We start from the raw sequence: 21,940 nt of genomic DNA on the forward strand, positions 1-21,940 counted from the left end.
AAATGACAAGAGAGGCGGTGGTGTTTCTATGTATGTTGATGAGAATATTGCTTCTAATATTAGACATGATATTAATGATCTAAATCAGCTGAAGTATACTAAATCGATGTTTATAGAAATTGAAAAAAAGTAATTCGCAAAACATTGTAGTTGGTGTAGTGTATAGACCACCTGACCAAACTATTGATGAATTTAATAAATATATTGATGCTGTATTATGTAAAATAACAGGTCAGGAAAATAAGCTCCTATATATAATGGGTGATTTTAATATAAACCTACTCAATGATGATGTTCATAAACCAACTGGTGAATTTGTAGATGTTATAACATCATATTCTCTATATACCCTAGTATAACTAAACCGACTCGGATAACTAGAAAATCAGCAACTCTGATTGATAACTTTTTTACCAACAATTATGCAAATCAAACATCTGGCATTATTCTAACTGATATAAGTGACCATCTTCCTATATTTGTGTCTACAAACTTAAGTGTTTATGGTAAAAATACCAAAGATTTTGTCATCGAAATTAGGGATATGAGTGTACAAAACATTGATGCACTTAAAGATAAACTTAGCAAGGTTGACTGGGACAATGTGTGTGAAAATCATGATGCCAATGTATCATACAACAAGTTTATTAATAACTTTAAAGCGGTTTTTGATGAATGTATTCCAAAAAAAGGTAGTTAAGAAATCTCATACAAAAAATAGGATGCCTAGGGCACCTTGGATAACTTATTCTCTACTAAAATGTATTCGTTGAAAGAACAAGTTGTTCAAAAAACATATCCAAAAACCTACTGATGCGAGTGTACATAAATATAAGTATAAATGTATCGTAACAAGTTAAACTCCTTATTGAGGAGGGCAAAACAAAATTATTTCAGTTCACAACTGGACAAAGAAAGGTATATTATGAGAAATACATGGATACTTCTGAATTCTGTACTCAGATGTCCAAAAATACATCTTCTCAAACGTTTGTAAGTGACAATGAAACTTATAATGATCCATCAAAAGTAGCAAACAAATTCAATGACTTCTTTGCCAGTATTGGACCTAGCTGCCTCTATAGGTTAAATACCACAAATAGGCCTGGGCGATACATTGAAATACAGGGTGTCCCAAAAAAGAGGCCCCTCATTGCGCCCTCTTTTTCTCCTGTATTTGAAAGGTTTATCAAATGTATTTTGGTATGCAAAGAAACCTTAAATCGTTAGCTTTAATAAACCAAAACAATTATTTCAATCGGCTCACAATTTTTGAAGATATGCCCTCTTTAAGAAATGTACCCGTTTTTCACTGTGTCCACGGATGAGGTTTGGCTACATCAAAGATTTAAACGAAACACACGGTTAATGACATGGATAGATAAAAGCATTAGGCTTGGGAAAGCATTCACTATAAGCGAGGATCACCAGCAAGCTCCAAACATCTTCGCAACCCCGTATTACTGCTGCATTCGAAAGTATCCAGCGTACAAGGATGGTACACAACGCAATTGTTGCAATAAGGACTAGGGCTGAAAGGGCTGAAACCTGTCTTCGTCAAGGAGGCACCCAGGTAGAGGGCAGAGCATGCAGCACAGTAAACTCAAAAGAACCTAAGACAAACTAAACAGCCCATTTCAAGGCTACCTTTTATTCCAAAAAGAGAAATGACTTATGTTGGCAATAAAAAGAAATACAATAAAGTAAGAAAGTAACAAAACATAATGAAACAAAAAGGCATAGAATAATCGAGAAAAATATAAGTTATTCCAAGTATAGCAAAAGTCCCATCCCACATCAATTTCGCCCAAATTAATGACACTTAACAAAATCCATAACCCATAAGGCCACTGGTAAAGCCCATTCCCTAAAATAAAGTTGTTATTTTATAAAGTTATCATCGAGTAATGTTTTATATTCACGCATGGTATATGCATTTTTCAATCTTTGAAGTAGCCAAACCCCTCCGTGGACAGAGTGAAAAACGGATACATTTCTTTAAAACAGCACATCTTCAAAAGTTATGAGCCGATTGAAATAATTGTTTCGGTTTATTAAAGCTAACGGGTAAAGGCTTCTTTACATACCAACATATACTTGATCAACCTTTCTAAAATAGGAAAAAAAGAGGGCGCAATGAGGGGTCTCTTTTTATTGGGACACCCTGTACGACGAGTAACTATTTGTTTTCATGGCATTTGAAAAGCCTGCATTAAATTCGCTGAAATTGATCAAGTTATATAGCCAAAAAAGTACTTTTTAGAGTTTGATGCTTCAAAATGGTACATTTTCTCTCATTATATGGCATTTTTGTTGTAATAGTACCAAAGTTCATACGCACGGCTTCGGTTTTTAGTAAATATTCGCCCTATCATATTGTAACTTCCAGCTTCGAGGGCGCACTGTCATTTTAAGGTGTTTACGGTTCAGTGCGTTAAAACAAGAAAAGTCTCACCTAAAAGTCAACCTATGTTAAATTGTTGATCATTTGGCATCTAAATCATGCGGGGGGGGGGTAGGAACAAGGAATTATTCATGACGATGCGTGAGATTTTACTCATTTTTCAGCTCTTTGCGTGCGATTTACTACCTAGGCGTGAGATTTTACTACCTTGGCGTGAGACCGTGAGAAAGTGACCGAATGCGTGAGACTCACGGCCAATGCTTGACAGCCCTGCTAAGGTAGTAAGGTAGTAACAGGTTGAGGGGGGGGGGACGTGTGGCATTAGTATTGGGTTTACGACTGGTTTCTGTGAGTTCAGGGCTTCTAAATTCAACAACCTTCGCTTGCCTGCGTATACATATAGAAAGCTTAATGATGATGAAAAGTCAATGTTGATGATCATATAGACATGGCACTTTGTTAATTAGACCCACATGCACATTTTGTTGGTGATTTCATTGCCTTAAATATCGTACATAGGCATGTACGTGTAAATATAGTAAAGGCCTAGGCTAGACATTTTGCTTAAGCTTTAAGGCGCATGTAAGGTCTATAGTCACGTGTAAAATAAAACCAAGTCTTTGTGTACACGTTGTCTACAGCATCCTGTATGGCCCCACTCTATCGTAACTCAAGCCGGAACCCTAACTTGTCTCTCATTATATGGCATTTTTGTTGTAATAGTACCAAAATTCATACGCACGGCTTCGGTTTTAGTAAATATTTGCCCTATCATATTGTAACTTCCAGCTTCGAGGGCGCACTGTCATTTTAAGGTGTTTACGGTTCAGTGCGTTAAAACAAGAAAAGTCTCTGGTCAACCTATGTTAAATTTTTGATCATTTGGCATCTAAATCATATAGTTTCACCTGATATTACTGGCATTGAACTGTGAGAGTTCTGAATATGAGAAAATTCCACCCGGAATTAGGCATTTTGCCATTGAAACCCGTGTAATACATAATTGGTAGTATTTAACCTATAAAACACCAAGGTAAAAATTTTGATGAGTATCTAACTAATAGTTGCAACTCTGGTTGTTTTTTCAAACCGACATACGAAAATGAAATCCTGAAGATTATTAACAACTTAGGTAATAGAACAAGTCCATGTTATGATATAATAAAGTCTGACGTGGTAAAATTGGTTGCCACTGAAATTTTATATCCATTGAAAATCATTTTCAACAAGTCACTAACAGAAGGAATTGTTCCTGATGCTCTGAAAATAGCAAAGGCTGTACCTATATATACGAAAGATTCTCCACAGTTATTTGGTAATTATAGACCAGTATCTGTGTTGCCTTGTTTTTCAAAAATTCTTGAAAGAATTGTTCACGAAAGATGTAGTAACTTTTTAAATGCCAAAGAATTACTGTACAATAGGCAATATGGGTTTCGTCATAAACAATCTACATATATGGCTGTATTATTACTACAAGGTAATACGATTATGAAGATTATCATTCATCCAGGTAAAAATAACTATGAAATTATTATAATCTGATCTACTGGACTTACGTTTTTGTGAGTGGCAATATTTCACATCCTATCTTGGATGCATCATCAGGCCAACTGATGTTAAAGCGGCAAAAGTTCGTTGACCTGTGAAGAGGATGTTACGTCACAGGTCGAAGATGAGCCCAACCTCTGAGGGATCTTCTTTATCGCTGAACAATAGCAACTAGTGGTTATAGGAAGAAGGTTATTGACTCTCTCCAACAACTTGAGAAATCTGACGTTATCGACCGTATCTTGTATCATAAACTGTACCCTGGTGAGTCGGTACCCAAATTTTATGGTCTACCTAAGATCCATAAACCCCATGCTCCATTGAGACCTATTGTTAGCAGTGTGGACTCGGTCACGTACAATGTAGCTAAACACATCGCTTACATTATTGGACCGCTGGTTGGGAAATCACAACACCATATTATTAACTCCCAGGACTTCGTCAACAAAGTTCGCGATATTCGATTGGATGATAATGAGACTATTACCTCTTATGATGTGTCAGCGTTGTTCACCTGTGTACCACCGAAGGAAGCGATAGACTGTGTTAGCGAATTTCTAAGGAAGGATAACACCTTGAATGAGCGCACGAAACTTAGTCCAGACCAAGTTTGTGAACTTCTGGAACTTTGTCTTAATACCACCTGTTTCGTCTACGATGGAAAATATTACAGACAACGCCATGGATGCGCGAAGGGATCGCCGGTTTCACCGATTGTTGTAAACCTGTTTATGGAACAGTTTGAACGGTTGGCTCTTGCATCGTATACCGGCACCCCCCCCCCTACGCACTGGTTTTGATATGTCGACGACACGTGGGTGAAGATTCGTAAGGATCAATTAACCCCCTTCTTTGATCACATTAATAGTGTCAACGAACATATTAAGTTCACCCAGGAAGAACTCAAGGAAGGCAAACTTGCCTTTTTGGACTGTTTAGTTACAGTGGAAAGTGATGGTCGCTTAGAAACTTCTGTGTACAGAAAGGACACACACACAGATCAGTACTTGCTATTTGATTCCCACCATCCACTGATTCATAAGCTCGGAGTAATACGGACACTATTTCATAGAGCGGACACGATTCCGTCAAGCGAGAAGGCAAAGGAAAAGGAACGCGAACACCTTCAGAAGGCCTTGAATCTTTGCGGATATCGCGATTGGACTTTTCACAAGGCTCTCTCTCAAACCAAATCAGCTGATAAAGTGGCCACCGCACAAGCTACACAAGGTGACGGTGAATCTAAACGCGGCAGGAACGTGACTATTCCATACGTATCTGGACTGTCGGAGAAACTTCGCAGAATTTTCAAAGATCAAGGAATCCCAGTGTCATTCAAACCTAAGAACACTTTGCGGCAAGCGCTGGTCCATCCCAAGGACAAACAACCAAAGGACAAACAAAGCAACATTGTGTACGCAATTCAGTGCAAGGACAGTGGATGCGATGACCTTTACATAGGGAGACCAAACAGACTCTAGCGAAGCGCATGTACCAACATAGGAGAGCTAGCACTGGTTGCGGAGACTCTGCGGTTTACACGCACTTAGATAGCACTAATCATTCATTTGACAACAAGGACGTCAAGATATTAGATCGCGAAAGCAGATGGTTTGAGAGAGGAGTCAAGGAAGCGATTTATGTTAAACGGGGGAGCCTTCACTTAACAAGGGAGGCGGGCTACGACACAACTTGACAGGGGCATATTGTTCAGCGATAAAGAAGATCCCTCAGAGGTTGGGCTCATCTTCGACCTGTGACGTAACATCCTCTTCACAGGTCAACGAACTTTTGCCGCTTTAACATCAGTTGGCCTGATGATGCATCCAAGATAGGATGTGAAATATTGCCACTCACAAAAACGTAAGTCCAGTAGATCAGATTATAATAATTTCATAACTACAAGGTAATAATTAAAGTAACTCAACTGTCAAAAATGCCTCCTTTGGCCCCCATGGAGCAGATTTCGCAACGTCCGCATGCAAAAAGGAAAGGGTCACATCCAATACGGGAAGCATAAGCAATGCACATGAATTCTCTACTGTAGACCCATGTTTTTAAGGGTACAGGGCGTTAGTCCGACACACCGCTAGTCCGACACGCCGCTAGTCCGACAACACAAATTCCCTATACTTAGAGGTGCGTCAGTCCGAAAATGAAAAGCACGGCGCTAGTCCGAAAAAAGCATGCGCTAGTCCGAAAATGAAAACCACTGCAACAGTCCGACACGCCGCTAGTAATTATGAAAACCACGCCGCTAGTCCGACAAAAATTCGGACTAGCGACGTGGTTACATAATTTTAAAAACACGCCGCTAGTCCGAATCTGAAAAGCACTTTTCAGTCCGACACGCCGCTAGTCCGAATCTGAAATACACTGCGCTAGTCCGAATCTGGAAAATACTCCTTCAGTCCGACACTGCGCTAGTCCGAATCTGAAAAACACGGCTCTAGTCCGAAACTGAAAACCATAGCGCTAGTCCTAAACTGAAAAGCAATGCGCTAGTCCGAAATTGAAAACCATTGCGCTAGTCCGAATCTGTAAACCACTGCGCTAGTCCGAATCAGAGAAACACTGCGCTGGTCCGAATATTCGGACTGGCGCAGTGTTTCTGAATTCGGACTAGCGCAGTGGTTTTCAATTCGGACTAGCGCAGTGTTCACAAATTCGGACTAGCGCAGTGGGTTTCAATTTCGGACTAGCGCCGTGCTATTTAGACTTAAGCATAATATGATTAACTGTCTTTAAGCTTCAGTTTAATGTAGGTATTTGCATGTTTTTTTAATGAATTTATTACTTAATTCGTTTTTATTTTTAGGGTGGACAAACTATGGCACAAGACAAGTTAGCGCGAGTTACCATGTTTTTGCAAGCAAATGTAAAACTCTGAGTGGCAAATCTTTTTAACGTATATCAAAATATATATACTTTAAGATAGTATCTTATCATCTAATCAATTAGGCTTTATCTAATTGGGCTCTCTGTTGTTTTAGGACGCCATTGGTGATTTTTAGCTCGTACTCTGCTCGTAGCAATAGTTATTATCCGCTGGTTGATCTGGGTAAACATGGTCAAGAATAAAATTTGTTTATGTGCCGTTGAGAACATGTTGCCAAAATGTATGTAAAAGTTGAATATTTTAAAAGTATCTACTATTCAAGTTTTGTCTGTAGCGCTACATGACCCGTGCTGGGTGTGACCGAGGAGACGCCACTCAATCAGGGCCGTCGCTATAGACGATTTTCTCGGGGGGGTTGTCGAGAAATAAATTTTGCTGGTATATCATGGCCGGATTTACCCTTTGCTGGCCCCTGCGCAACATGATTGCCACCCATCTTCAGTGGCGTACCGTGGCCGCTCCTACCCCGGGGGGCTGAAGGAAATTCAATTTTGCCGCCCCTTCCTCAACAGCCCGAAAAGGTTGACCCAATTTTGTTTTCGGTGGTTTGAAAAAGTGAAGAGCAAAAAAAAGGGATTATAAGCGCTAGCGTCCTAAAAGCAACACATTTTGATGTATAGTACCATTTTTTCAAAATATTTGATACTTTTCAAATTTTTCAGACCTTTTTCTTTACTAATTCTTTTTGCCGCCCTTCTTCTTCCACCGCCCCTTCGTTTGCCGCCCTTATTCTTCCGCTGCCCCTTCTTCCAAAGCCCCCCAAAAAAAAAATACGCGCATGCATCTTCGGATAGAAGACTTCCCTCCCCCACACTGTAATCAAAGCTGTCCTCAGAACTCCTTGACCAGAAAAACGCACAGAATGTTGATACAAATGTGCGAAAATTTGCTATTTCAGTGCTAAAATTAAAGGGGGATGTACCGGAGTCACCGAGCCAGTGGGCAAAGTTCCCTAATCACCCCACGCATCTGCTACTAAAAGAACATTAATGGGACAAACGCGCAAGTGCAATTTCGATGCTAAAATTATCACAATTGTCCTAAATGAACACAATTGAGGACAATTGTGTCCTAAAATCAAATCGTGCCAGATGAAAATGCATAGGCCTTTTACAACTACCTTTGGTTAATTTAGTCCCGGTATTTTATCCAGCTCACGAGTTTTATACTTATTCCAGGCATCATATTATGATTTAGATAATAGAAAGGATGGAATTATAACTCTCATTTTTTATATTTTTTATCGTGTTCAAGTTTGAGATGAAAAAAGAAGGACCTTTTTCAACGGGGCGTCTCGCAGATACTCACAGAATGGGTTTGCCGATATAAATGTGCACGAAGCGCGTGGCAATTTGGCACTTTAATACTAAATGTTCCAAAATTGGCTGCATTTTGGGTCTAAAATAGACCAAAAGGAAGATGCAAATCGTAGATTTTGTCACAACATTTCTGTCGATTGAGCAGGGTAGGGGACTTGCCACCCTACCCTATGGTCAGTGGCGTAGATTTCTTTTTAACTTTGGGGGACTGGGGTTGGGAAGTACAGTGAAGCACCTAATGATGAGAAAATCAATTTATGGTACAAATGCGCGCTAACTAAACTATAAATTGGTGACGTATGGTACAAAAGTGGAATAAATTCGGAAATTGGAACTTCTTTAATTCTGTACTTGGATTAAATATAGGTTCCCAAAACTATGGTGTATATCGCTCATGTATGACTTTGATGACTGTTACTTACGATAAATACAAGTTTTTACTTTTGTCTTTCAAAACAAATATGCATTAGCGATTTTGAATACTTGATTATGTAATGACATTAGCATAAACACAATGGCGTATGGACTGATTTATGGTTAAAAGTAGTCAAGAAAATCTCACGCCAAAATTGAGGTATTGTTAGATAATTCAAAATATTTCGAGAATAAAAGTATAGAATCTGGCGCGATTTTGCAACTTTGTAGACCTATAATATAGGGTTGAGGCTATACTCTTTTTAGACATATACCATTTGTATTAAAAATAAAGGAATCATGTTGAATATCTTCGATTTTAGCAGGGTTTTGTCACCTGTTGTTCTTTACATAATAAGAGATAGCAAGATTAATCGAAAATCTTTCTATATGCAGGCTGCTCCGATTAAAGCATAAAATTTGTTCATCCTAACAACCCAGAAAACTAAATAATTTTCAACCACCTTGGTAAACGCTCTTGTAACACAGGGTTGTAACAGTTGTAACATATATATTAAATGCGCCCTCTGTTGTTGTATCTATGTCAGTTTTGAAACCAACAATACTCAAATTTGCAAATAGCACATTTGAGATAAGGTGAATATATTTTTGCTATATTCACACTTTGGGGATCTGCCCAGAGGTGAACTACAGAAGTGAAAATCTAATCTTCAAACTTGTGTTTGTGAGCTGCGAGTGGGCTTTGAAGCGCATGATCGAGGGGCGGTCAATAAGTTTGTTGTACAAAGTACAAATTACTTAAATTAACACCCGCTAAATTCTTTGCATCTCACTTTACTTTTTAGCATGATCATTGCATAACTTAATGAACCTGTCCCTACTACCCTTGAGAACTTGGGAACTTTCTGCCAGTAAACTGAGAGTTTGCTGATTGTTCCATCAGCAAATCTGCACTGTGAAGGCTCACCAACAATGATCACAATAAAGGTCTCTTTTCTTGTTCATTAGGCCTAATGTATCTCTTCTTTGCTTTTTACGGGCCCTCCGAGGTCTCTTTTTTTTTTCCTTTTTATGGGTCCATTAAGGTATCTTTTCTTTGCTTATTAAGCTTTTTTACATACTCACTAAGGTCTCTTTCATTTCCTTTACGGGCCTATGGTATCTTTTCTTTGCTCTTTACAGGCCCACTTCCATACTGTCTCTTTTCTTTGCCTTTACGGGTCTATTATAAGGTCTGTTTTCTTTGCTCTTTTACGGCCCATAAAAGCAAACAAAAGTAGCGGGCCCGTAAAAAACAAAGAAAGGAGACGTGCATTTAAAAAAACCAAGATAGCCTTTGAAGTACACACTCTAATAAGTAAGTTTCACTTGAATTTACTGTTTGCTTTTGCCTAAATGATCATCCTCGATATACTAGTAATGAAATCTTCGAGAAATCGGGGGAGTGCAGCTTAATCGTGGGAACACAAAATACAACTTTTCGCGCAATTTGCGTGCATTATGCACTATTATTTGATCATTTACCTTAAAATTGGCAATTTTCCCGCGCTCCGCACGGAGTTTGTTTCAATAAGTTCAATATGGGAGCAAAAGTCGCTAATTCGAATTGCAAATTTTTGACCAGGTCAACGGTTCATACTTGGATCATTTTAGCTTAAAATTGGCTTAAAATTGGCAAATTTTTGCACTTTGCGTGGAAGTTATTAAGGGAGCAAAATGGCACTTTCAAATTGCAAATGTGTGCGCGCTTAACGCGCATTTGTCTCCTTCAATGTTCATATTTCGTCGGTCGCAACACATAATGGCGTAGAGTGATTTTCCAAATTTTCCGTTTCACATAGTGGCGTATAGGTTTAGAGCTAATAATTATCCTATAATAGATATTTCTTTTTAATTATTGAAGATTCAGCTTTATAGCCTGAACCTTAAACTTCAATTTCATATGGAATCGGCCCACTGAGAGATAATAGTAGAGGAATATCGACTCTGTTACTAGTAGAGTGTCCTTCAAAAACGTTTAGCTCAGAAACGTATTTTGCCCTTCACGTACGCCATTATGTGTTGCGACCGACGATTTGATTATTGGCAGCTAAACATGCTACTTTCACTCCGCTTCAACATATGTTCAAGGATTTTACACCAACCTCCCTCCCCCATGTCACAAAGAAATTTACACCACTGCTACCCCCTACCACCCCCCCCCCAACCCGAACGCAATTTTTTGGGTCATTTCTAAAAAAAAAAAAAAAAAAAAAAAAGCACGACCGACCCAACTTGAAAGGTCCGTCCTCCCGTAGTTTTCGTCGCCTAATGGATGAGGCGCAGCCGAACCCATTATTTAAACGTTTTTACTGCCGAGGATACAATATTTGCGTGTAAAGGATAATGCTGCACCATTTATTTCTATTCTAGTATACTCGGGGAGCTAGCACCACTTTCTATGCACCCCCACAGGACCAAACCAAACCAACTTTTTTTAGGTTCCTGAGATGACCCCAAAACATAATCAGGATGTTCCCAAAAATATAAACTGGCCCCACGGGGGGTAAAAGGTCATCGAACTTTGCATAGGGTCAAAATTTGAAACTTGCTCAAATTGTGTTAAAAAACCATTTAAATGTATTCCCCAAGTCACAAGGATTCAGAAAATGTATAGTTTGACATATCTAGGGCGTATTGTTCTTAAGTTATAACCAAACAGGTCAAAGGTCACGTTTTTGCCTCTATAGGGGTCGAAAACAACCAAGTGCTCCGATTTTGCCAAAAGAGGTGTCAAATTGTTCGTTTTGGTTAAACAAATCAAATAAGGATAGGATTGTAATATCTTGGATGCTTCGTTCCCTAGGTAACACAGCAAAATAGGTCAAGTAGGCCCTAGCATTGAGGCCTACCGGTATTATATTGACCTTGACCTATTTTGATGTGTTACCTAGGTAACGAAACATCCAAGATGGTGCAATCCTATCCTTATTTGATTTGTTTAATCAAAACGAATATTTTGACACCTCTTGTGGCAAAATCAGAGCACTTTGATGTTTTCGACCCCCATAGAGGCAAAAACGTGACCTTTGACCTTTTTGGTTATAACTCAAGAACGGTACGTCCTAGATATGTCAAACTATACATTTTCTGAATCCTTGTGACTAGAGGAATACATTAACACAATTTGAGCACGTTTCAAATTTTGACCCTATGTAAAGTTCGATGACCTTTTACCCCCCTTGGGGCCAGTTTCCTGTACCTGAATCCTGTACAGTTTAAGAAACAGGGGTGCCAGCATCAGTATCAGCACAATGAGCAAGTGAAGGAAAAACTAGAAGAGGCAACCATAAGCATTGATGCAGGCAAATTTCAAAAGGCTAAAGAAGTTTTGGCAGAAGGTATAAACATTATAGACAAACGTCAAAAAATAATTAAAATAGCAGATAACCATGGTTGGGACACTGTTCAGACATACGTTTCGGACGATCTTGCCAGTGATAGCGATGATGACAAGCGTCTATCAAAGGCCGTGCGCCAGGCGGAGTTCAAACGACGAGATCGTAAGCGGAAACGCTCTACCAGCACCAGGGGACGGGGCAGTTTTCGCTCCTCAAGCAGTTTCAATTCCAGCGCTTCCGCCGCCATCACCAGTAGACCTCATTTTCAGGGATCAGTCAGGGTCAACCGGAGTATGTACCAATCATGTTGGGCCTGTGGCCAAGTGGGGCACTTACAATACCAATGTCCTCAAAGATCGGGCGGAAGCACAGGCCAGCAATGGCAGGGAGGAAATAAAGCATAGTGATAAGATAAGTACACGTATTTTTGACGAATTTGAAATCGAAAAGAATTATGAGTATGAAGCGAAATTAAATTCAGAATTCTCTGGAGTTGCAGGCCGTTTGCGCCGCTGTAAACAATACTGGTTCGATAATTTTAATCCTCCATTGTTTGTCATTGATATCCTCAATAAGGGTTACGTAATTCCATTCACAAGTCTCCCGCCACCAGTGTATCTCAAGAATAATCGATCAAGTTTGGATCATCCGGATTTTGTCATCAAGGCCATTTCAAAGTTGTTAGAGGCAGGTAGTATTAAAGAACACAATTCACCTCCTTTCGTTGTAAATCCCCTCACAGTTTTTGAAGGCAAAAACTCAGATTGGTTTTGGACTTGAGACACGTAAACCAATATACATTCGTGTCCAAATTCAAGTACGAAGGTATCGCTACTTTGGCTGACATGTTTTATAAAGATTTTTATTTTTTCACCTTTGATCTTGAGAGCGGGTACCATCATATTGATATTTTTGAGCCCCACCAAAAGTTGTAGGGGTTTTAGTTGGATGTATGGCAATCGTGTCCGTTATTATACGTTTTCCGTTCTCCCGTTCGGGTTACACACAGCTAGTCATTGTTTCACGAAAACGCTCCGACCTTTGGTTACAAGATGGCGTTCAATGGGGCATTGTTCTATTTTATATATTGACGACGGCATCTCAGGTCACGCCGACAAGATTACAGCTCTTGCGCCAAGCCATATCGTTGAGAAAGACCTAGCTTTATCTGGTCTTAAAGTAAGTGCGTCTAAAAGTGATTTTGTACCTAAACAATCAGGAGTATGGTTGGGTTTGTTGATTGATACCATCTCTATGCAGTTCAGTTTGCCCGGTAACAAGTTGGCAAAAATACAAAATGCCATTGCCGACCCGGGATTGCCGATTGTCTGAATAAGCGTTTGCAATTTATTCCCGTTCGAGATATTGCCCGTATCGCAGGTTTTATTATCTCTGCATCCGACGCTATCGGTCGTTTGACAAGATTGTTTTCTAGACATTTGTACAGATTGATCGAAACTCGCAATTCATGGTCAAGTAAGGTTTTTCTTTCTGAAGGTGCTATCAGCGAATTACAATTTTGGTACAAAAATATAGCACGCGTGAATGGTCAGCCTATAAAACCCGTTTTTTGTGCAACAGCCGCAGTGTATTCCGACGCAAGTGATTCGGGTTTTGGGGGGTTTTCAGTTCAGCTGGTCGATTCAGTGTGTTCGGGAGTATGGTCCGAGGCCGAAAGTCGTGAAAGTTCAACAAGTCGTGAACTCAGAGCCATTTTGTATGTACTCCGCTCATTAGGACCAAAACTATCAGGTAAAAAGTTGAAGTGGTTTACCGATAGCCAGAACGCTTGTCGTATTATTTCCGTGGGTAGTACAAACCCCAATTTACACGATTTAAGTATCAATGTGTTCAATTGTTGTTTACAGTTTGACATCATTATTGAGCCTGAATGGCTCCCGCCTGATCTCAATACACGAGCAGACGAGTTAAGTACAGTGAAGCACCTAATGATGAGAAAATCAATTTATGGTACAAATGCGCGCTAACTAAACTATAAATTGGTGACGTATGGTACAAAAGTGGAATAAATTCGGAAATTGGAACTTCTTTAATTCTGTACTTGGATTAAATATAGGTTCCCAAAACTATGGTGTATATCGCTCATGTATGACTTTGATGACTGTTACTTACGATAAATACAAGTTTTTACTTTTGTCTTTCAAAACAAATATGCATTAGCGATTTTGAATACTTGATTATGTAATGACATTAGCATAAACACAATGGCGTATGGACTGATTTATGGTTAAAAGTAGTCAAGAAAATCTCACGCCAAAATTGAGGTATTGTTAGATAATTCAAAATATTTCGAGAATAAAAGTATAGAATCTGGCGCGATTTTGCAACTTTGTAGACCTATAATATAGGGTTGAGGCTATACTCTTTTTAGACATATACCATTTGTATTAAAAATAAAGGAATAATGTTGAATATCTTCGATTTTAGCAGGGTTTTTTCACCTGTTGTTCTTTACATAATAAGAGATAGCAAGATTAATCGAAAATCTTTCTATATGCTGGCTGCTCCGATTAAAGCATAAAATTTGTTCATCCTAACAACCCAGAAAACTAAATAATTTTCAACCACCTTGGTAAACGCTCTTGTAACACAGGGTTGTAACAGTTGTAACATATATATTAAATGCGCCCTCTGTTGTTGTATCTATGTCAGTTTTGAAACCAACAATACTCAAATTTGCAAATAGCACATTTGAGATAAGGTGAATATATTTTTGCTATCTTCACACTTTGGGGATCTGCCCAGAGGTGAACTACAGAAGTGAAAATCTAATCTTCAAACTTGTGTTTGTGAGCTGCGAGTGGGCTTTGAAGCGCATGATCGAGGGGCGGTCAATAAGTTTGTTGTACAAAGTACAAATTACTTAAATTAACACCCGCTAAATTCTTTGCATCTCACTTTACTTTTTAGCATGATCATTGCATAACTTAATGAACCTGTCCCTACTACCCTTGAGAACTTGGGAACTTTCTGCCAGTAAACTGAGAGTTTGCTGATTGTTCCATCAGCAAATCTGCACTGTGAAGGCTCACCAACAATGATCACAATAAAGGTCTCTTTTCTTGTTCATTAGGCCTAATGTATCTCTTCTTTGCTTTTTACGGCCCTCCGAGATCTCTTTTTTTTCCTTTTATGGGTCCATTAAGGTATCTTTTCTTTGCTTATTAAGCTTTTTTACATACTCACTAAGGTCTCTTTCATTTCCTTTACGGGCCTATGGTATCTTTTCTTTGCTCTTTACAGGCCCACTTCCATACTGTCTCTTTTCTTTGCCTTTACGGGTCTATTATAAGGTCTGTTTTCTTTGCTCTTTTACGGCCCATAAAAAGCAAACAAAAGTAGCGGCCCGTAAAAACAAAGAAAGGAGACGTGCATTTAAAAAAACCAAGATAGCCTTTGAAGTACACACTCTAATAAGTAAGTTTCACTTGAATTTACTGTTTGCTTTTGCCTAAATGATCATCCTCGATATACTAGTAATGAAATCTTCGAGAAATCGGGGGAGTGCAGCTTAATCGTGGGAACACAAAATACAACTTTTCGCGCGATTTGCGTGCATTATGCCCTATTATTTGATCATTTACCTTAAAATTGGCAATTTTCCCGCGCTCCGCACGGAGTTTGTTTCAATAAGTTCAATATGGGAGCAAAAGTCGCTAATTCGAATTGCAAATTTTTGACCAGGTCAACGGTTCATACTTGGATCATTTTAGTATAAAATTGGCTTAAAATTGGCAAATTTTTGCACTTTGCGTGGAAGTTATTAAGGGAGCAAAATGGCACTTTCAAATTGCAAATGTGTGCGCGCTTAACGCGCATTTGTCTCCTTCAATGTTCATATTTCGTCGGTCGCAACACATAATGGCGTAGAGTGATTTTCCAAATGTTCCGTTTCACATAGTGGCGTATAGGTTTAGAGCTAATAATTATCCTATAATAGATATTTCTTTTTAATTATTGAAGATTCAGCTTTATAGCCTGAACCTTAAACTTCAATTTCATATGGAATCGGCCCACTGAGAGATAATAGTAGAGGAATATCGACTCTGTTACTAGTAGAGTGTCCTTCAAAAACGTTTAGCTCAGAAACGTATTTTGCCCTTCACGTACGCCATTATGTGTTGCGACCGACGATTTGATTATTGGCAGCTAAACATGCTACTTTCACTCCGCTTCAACATATGTTCAAGGATTTTACACCAACCTCCCTCCCCCATGTCACAAAGAAATTTACACCACTGCTACCCCTACCCCCCAACCCGAACGCAATTTTTGGGTCATTTCTAAAAAAAAAAAAAAAAAGCACGACCGACCCAACTTGAAAGGTCCGTCCTCCCGTAGTTTTCGTCGCCTAATGGATGAGGCGCAGCCGAACCCCTTATTTAAACGTTTTTACTGCCGAGGCTACAATATTTGCGTGTAAAGGATAATGCTGCACCATTTATTTCTATTCTAGTATACTCGGGGAGCTAGCACCACTTTATATGCACCCCCACAGGACCAAACCAAACCAACTTTTTTTAGGTTCCTGAGATGACCCCAAAACATAATCAGGATGTTCCCAAAAATATAAACTGGCCCCACGGGGGGTAAAAGGTCATCGAACTTTGCATAGGGTCAAAATTTGAAACTTGCTCAAATTGTGTTAAAAACCATTTAAATGTATTCCCCTAGTCACAAGGATTCAGAAAATGTATAGTTTGACATATCTAGGGCGTATTGTTCTTAAGTTATAACCAAACAGGTCAAAGGTCACGTTTTTGCCTCTATAGGGGTCGAAAACAACCAAGTGCTCCGATTTTGCCAAAAGAGGTGTCAAATTGTTCGTTTTGGTTAAACAAATCAAATAAGGATAGGATTGTAATATCTTGGATGCTTCGTTACCTAGGTAACACAGCAAAATAGGTCAAGTAGGCCCTAGCATTGAGGCCTACCGGTATTATATTGACCTTGACCTATTTTGATGTGTTACCTACAATCTACGAAAAAAGTCCTTGGAACGCTTGGTACACTCTGTCGAAATCCCGTGCAGAATTTTATATGATCATGGAAATGACGTATATTTTGCCTGGAAACAAGCATGACATCTACAACAATGATTTGCCTTCCCTCTCCCCATCAATCAATGTTGGAACACATTGGGAAACCGCTGAAGACATTGGCATTTCTCAACATTGAACGGGGGAGAGGGGGTGAGAGTTTTCCGTTATTTACACGCAAGCGTTCCAAGACATATTTCGTTGATTGTCTCTACCGAATGCAAAATATTTCATATAAATTTCGTTTTTTTTGTCATAACTCAAAAACGGAATGTCGTATGAGCTTCATATTGCACACGATTTGAGAGTTGATATTGGGCTTTGGAATCATAACAAAATTGTTGAATAAGAAGTTGGAATATTTAGGGAATGGTCACTGAAAACACCTCATTTGCTAAATTACACACATTATGGCTCTAAACTGCTCTAAAATGTCATATTTGTCCCATAACTTAAAAACAAAATGTTGTATGAGCTTCGTATTGCACACGATTTGGAAGTATATAATATTCATTCGAATCATAATAAAATTGTTGATAAAGAAGTTGGAATATTTAGGAATGGTCACTGAAAACACCTCATTTGCTAAATTACACACATTTCGTAATTATGACTCTACTGTATGATACTAAGTCAAATCTCGTTTTTGTCTCCTAATTCAAAAACTACTACAAATATAATTTTTAAAGAAATATTACAATGTTTGCAGCATGTTTTCTAAAATGTTTTTGAATTTTATTAAAACGTTCTGTACCCTTTATAATATAACCTAACATATAAATGTTTTCTGTAAAACTTGCGTTTGCTGAGTATAGGCCTATCCGAACGAATCAGAAAGATTATGATGTAACAATTTGAAACAACTCATTTCTGAATATTATTTATAATAAAATACGCTTTTGCGGTGAAAAAAAAAAAAAAGAAAACAACAATTAAATACACTTAAAGAAAAAATCTACCACCACGGGGACTCGAACCATTCACATCAATCAATAGTCAAAAGATTATGAGTCGAAGGTCTAAGCCGTTGCGCCACGCTGTCATTTCGCAATCAAGTAACCAGTTTTGGTCTTTTATAGTAGTCAAGTAGCGGGGAAAGTGTAAACCTGTATAGTGGAAATGGCAAAGTGCATCAGTTTACCATAATGACAAAATGGTCCAAAATCGACATTTTATGGTTTTTAGGCCGAATCTCATGAAGCGTGACGTTCGTTTACCTTGGCTATACCAATTGAGAATGTTTGAATACAAAAGGAATGACAAATTGATCGCATTTATGACATTTGTTAACAGTTTGCCATTTTGAATTGAAATAAATATCTATACGTATATATTAATATCAATGCAGGGCAAACTGCTCAGTATGCACGTTATTCAATGTAGCAGTTTACCATTACAGATTACCATTATGGGTTTACACTTTACACCCTTTCACTATTCGTGTTTTAATTGCGTGAATCATTGGTAAATTATGCATTCATTATTTTCTATGCTTCTTTTTTTTCTTTCTTTGTATTAAAAATAACTAAAGAAAGAAAGAAAGAAAGAAAGAAAGAAAGAAGAAAGAAAGAAAAAAGGAAAAAAAGAAAAAAGAAAGAAAGAAGGAAAGAATGAATGAATGAAAATGAATGAATGAATGAATGAATGAATGATTGAACGAAAGACATTTGAAATAAATAAAACATGAACGTGGAAAAGGATTGAAGTGACCGCTTATAGGTTCAAATTGCAAGCAGCTTAATCACGAAGCTCACGTGGCTAAGTGGTTAAGGCATAGGTTTTGTAAACATGAGGTCCTGGGTTCGATTCCCAGGCGGTATTACTTTTTCTGTTTCATTTATTATTTGCGACGGTGAACCCGGTGAAAATATTTGTTTATCATAAATACATGAAGTATACATTTTGATTTATTTTTATGTCTTTCTTTCTTCCTTTCTTTCTTTCTTTCTCTATGTTTGATTAATTAATTTAATTATTTCTTTCTTTCCTTCCTTCCCAAAAGCCCCCAAATGAAATACTTTCCGATTTAAATGTGATCTTATAATGGTCCTACAAACCTCCTCCACCCTACCCCACATACATCCCACGCCCAACACCTCGCACGCACGCACGCCCACATTATACACACACCCCATACACAAAAAATGTGAAGCACAAATCTGCTGAAGATAGTTGTTACATCATGTCAAAAACAAGTTAATGCTATCTACTGAAGATAGTCGTAGTTTATTATTTACTTCTTTACAATCTTAACGTACATGCGGTTTTAGTATCTAATTAAAACTCATTTTTCTGTTTTTTTAACGCTCGTTCACCTATTTAACAAGTGCTATGAAGGTGAACTTTAAATATTAATTAAAAAAAATAAATTAAACAACTCGGAATCATGCAGCTTAGAGCCGTGATACGATTTCTCGGTTTTGAGATATAGCATAAAAATTTCATTAAATGCCTGTATGTTAGGGTATGGGGTGTTTCAGTGTCCACTCCCTGAACCAACCAATTTCTTTATCAACAATTGTATTATGATTTCTAAGTACATGGTCTGCTACCAAATCCTGTGCAATATGAAGCTCATACAACATTCTGTTTTTGAGCTATGGGACAAAGACGACATTTTAGAGCATTTTAGAGCTATAATTGCGAAATGTGTGTATTTTAACATAGGGGGTGATTAAGGTGACTACTTCCTAAATAAACCAATTTCTTTATCAACAATTTTGTTATGATTCCAAAGCATATAATCCACTCTCAAATCGTGTGTAATGTGAAGCTCATACGACATTCCGTTTTTGAGTTATGAGACAAAAACGAAATTTAGATGAAATATTTTGCATTCGGCAGAGACAATCTACGAAAAAAGTCCTTGGAACGCTTGGTACACTCTGTCGAAATCCCGTGCAGAATTTTATATGATCATGGAAATGACGTATATTTTGCCTGGAAACAAGCATGACATCTACAACAATGATTTGCCCTTCCCCTCTCCCCATCAATCAATGTTGGAACACATTGGGAAACCGCTGAAGACATTGGCATTTCTCAACATTGAACGGGGGAGAGGGGGTGAGAGTTTTCCGTTATTTACACGCAAGCGTTCCAAGACATATTTCGTTGATTGTAGGTAACGAAACATCCAAGATGGTGCAATCCTATCCTTATTTGATTTGTTTAATCAAAACTAATATTTTGACACCTCTTGTGGCAAAATCAGAGCACTTTGATGTTTTCGACCCCCATAGAGGCAAAAACGTGACCTTTGACCTTTTTGGTTATAACTCAAGAACGGTACGTCCTAGATATGTCAAACTATACATTTTCTGAATCCTTGTGACTAGAGGAATACATTAGCACAATTTGAGCACGTTTCAAATTTTGACCCTATGTAAAGTTCGATGACCTTTTACCCCCCTTGGGGCCAGTTTCCTGTACCTGAATCCTGTACAGTTTAAGAAACAGGGGTGCCAGCATCAGTATCAGCACAATGAGCAAGTGAAGGAAAAACTAAAGAGGCAACCATAAGCATTGATGCAGGCAAATTTCAAAAGGCTAAAGAAGTTTTGGCAGAAGGTATAAACATTATAAACAAACGTCAAAACATAATTAAAATAGCAGATAACCATGGTTGGGACACTGTTCAGACATACGTTTCGGACGATCTTGCCAGTGATAGCGATGATGACAAACGTCTATCAAAGGCCGTGCGCCAGGCGGAGTTCAAACGACGAGATCGTAAGCGGAAACGCTCTACCAGCACCAGGGGACGGGGCAGTTTTCGCTCCTCAAGCAGTTTCAATTCCAGCGCTTCCGCCGCCATCACCAGTAGACCTCATTTTCAGGGATCAGTCAGGGTCAACCGGAGTATGTACCAATCATGTTGGGCCTGTGGCCAAGTGGGGCACTTACAATACCAATGTCCTCAAAGATCGGGCGGAAGCACAGGCCAGCAATGGCAGGGAGGAAATAAAGCATAGTGATAAGATAAGTACACGTATTTTTGACGAATTTGAAATCGAAAAGAATTATGAGTATGAAGCGAAATTAAATTCAGAATTCTCTGGAGTTGCAGGCCGTTTGCGCCGCTGTAAACAATACTGGTTCGATAATTTTAATCCTCCATTGTTTGTCATTGATATCCTCAATAAGGGTTACGTAATTCCATTCACAAGTCTCCCGCCACCAGTGTATCTCAAGAATAATCGATCAAGTTTGGATCATCCGGATTTTGTCATCGAGGCCATTTCAAAGTTGTTAGAGGCAGGTAGTATTAAAGAACACAATTCACCTCCTTTCGTTGTAAATCCCCTCACAGTTTTTGAAGGCAAAAAACTCAGATTGGTTTTGGACTTGAGACACGTAAACCAATATACATTCGTGTCCAAATTCAAGTACGAAGGTATCGCTACTTTGGCTGACATGTTTTATAAAGATTTTTATTTTTTCACCTTTGATCTTGAGAGCGGGTACCATCCTATTGATATTTTTGAGCCCCACCAAAAGTTGTAGGGGTTTTAGTTGGATGTATGGCAATCGTGTTCGTTATTATACGTTTTCCGTTCTCCCGTTCGGGTTACACACAGCTAGTCATTGTTTCACGAAAACGCTCCGACCTTTGGTTACAAGATGGCGTTCAATGGGGCATTGTTCTATTTTATATATTGACGACGGCATCTCAGGTCACGCCGACAAGATTACAGCTCTTGCGGCAAGCCATATCGTTGAGAAAGACCTAGCTTTATCTGGTCTTAAAGTAAGTGCGTCTAAAAGTGATTTTGTACCTAAACAATCAGGAGTATGGTTGGGTTTGTTGATTGATACCATCTCTATGCAGTTCAGTTTTCCCGGTAACAAGTTGGCAAAAATACAAAATGCCATTGCCGACCCGGGATTGCCGATTGTCTGAATAAGCGTTTGCAATTTATTCCCGTTCGAGATATTGCCCGTATCGCAGG

At 38.6% G+C, this 21,940-nt stretch overlaps 1 protein-coding gene across 1 annotated transcript; it reads left to right on the forward strand.

The window, feature by feature from the left end:
* The first annotated feature begins 1,495 nt into the window (after positions 1-1,495).
* Positions 1,496-5,436, forward strand: LOC140150207 (uncharacterized). The gene is made up of 2 exons (XM_072172212.1): positions 1,496-1,573; positions 4,852-5,436. The coding sequence occupies exons 1-2, from the start codon at positions 1,496-1,498 to the stop codon at positions 5,434-5,436; spliced, it is 663 nt and encodes a 220-aa protein (XP_072028313.1).
* Positions 5,437-21,940: the final 16,504 nt, after the last annotated feature.

The sequence above is a fragment of the Amphiura filiformis genome, chromosome 4, assembly GCF_039555335.1.
Source record: "Amphiura filiformis chromosome 4, Afil_fr2py, whole genome shotgun sequence".
NCBI lineage: Eukaryota > Metazoa > Echinodermata > Ophiuroidea > Amphilepidida > Amphiuridae > Amphiura > Amphiura filiformis.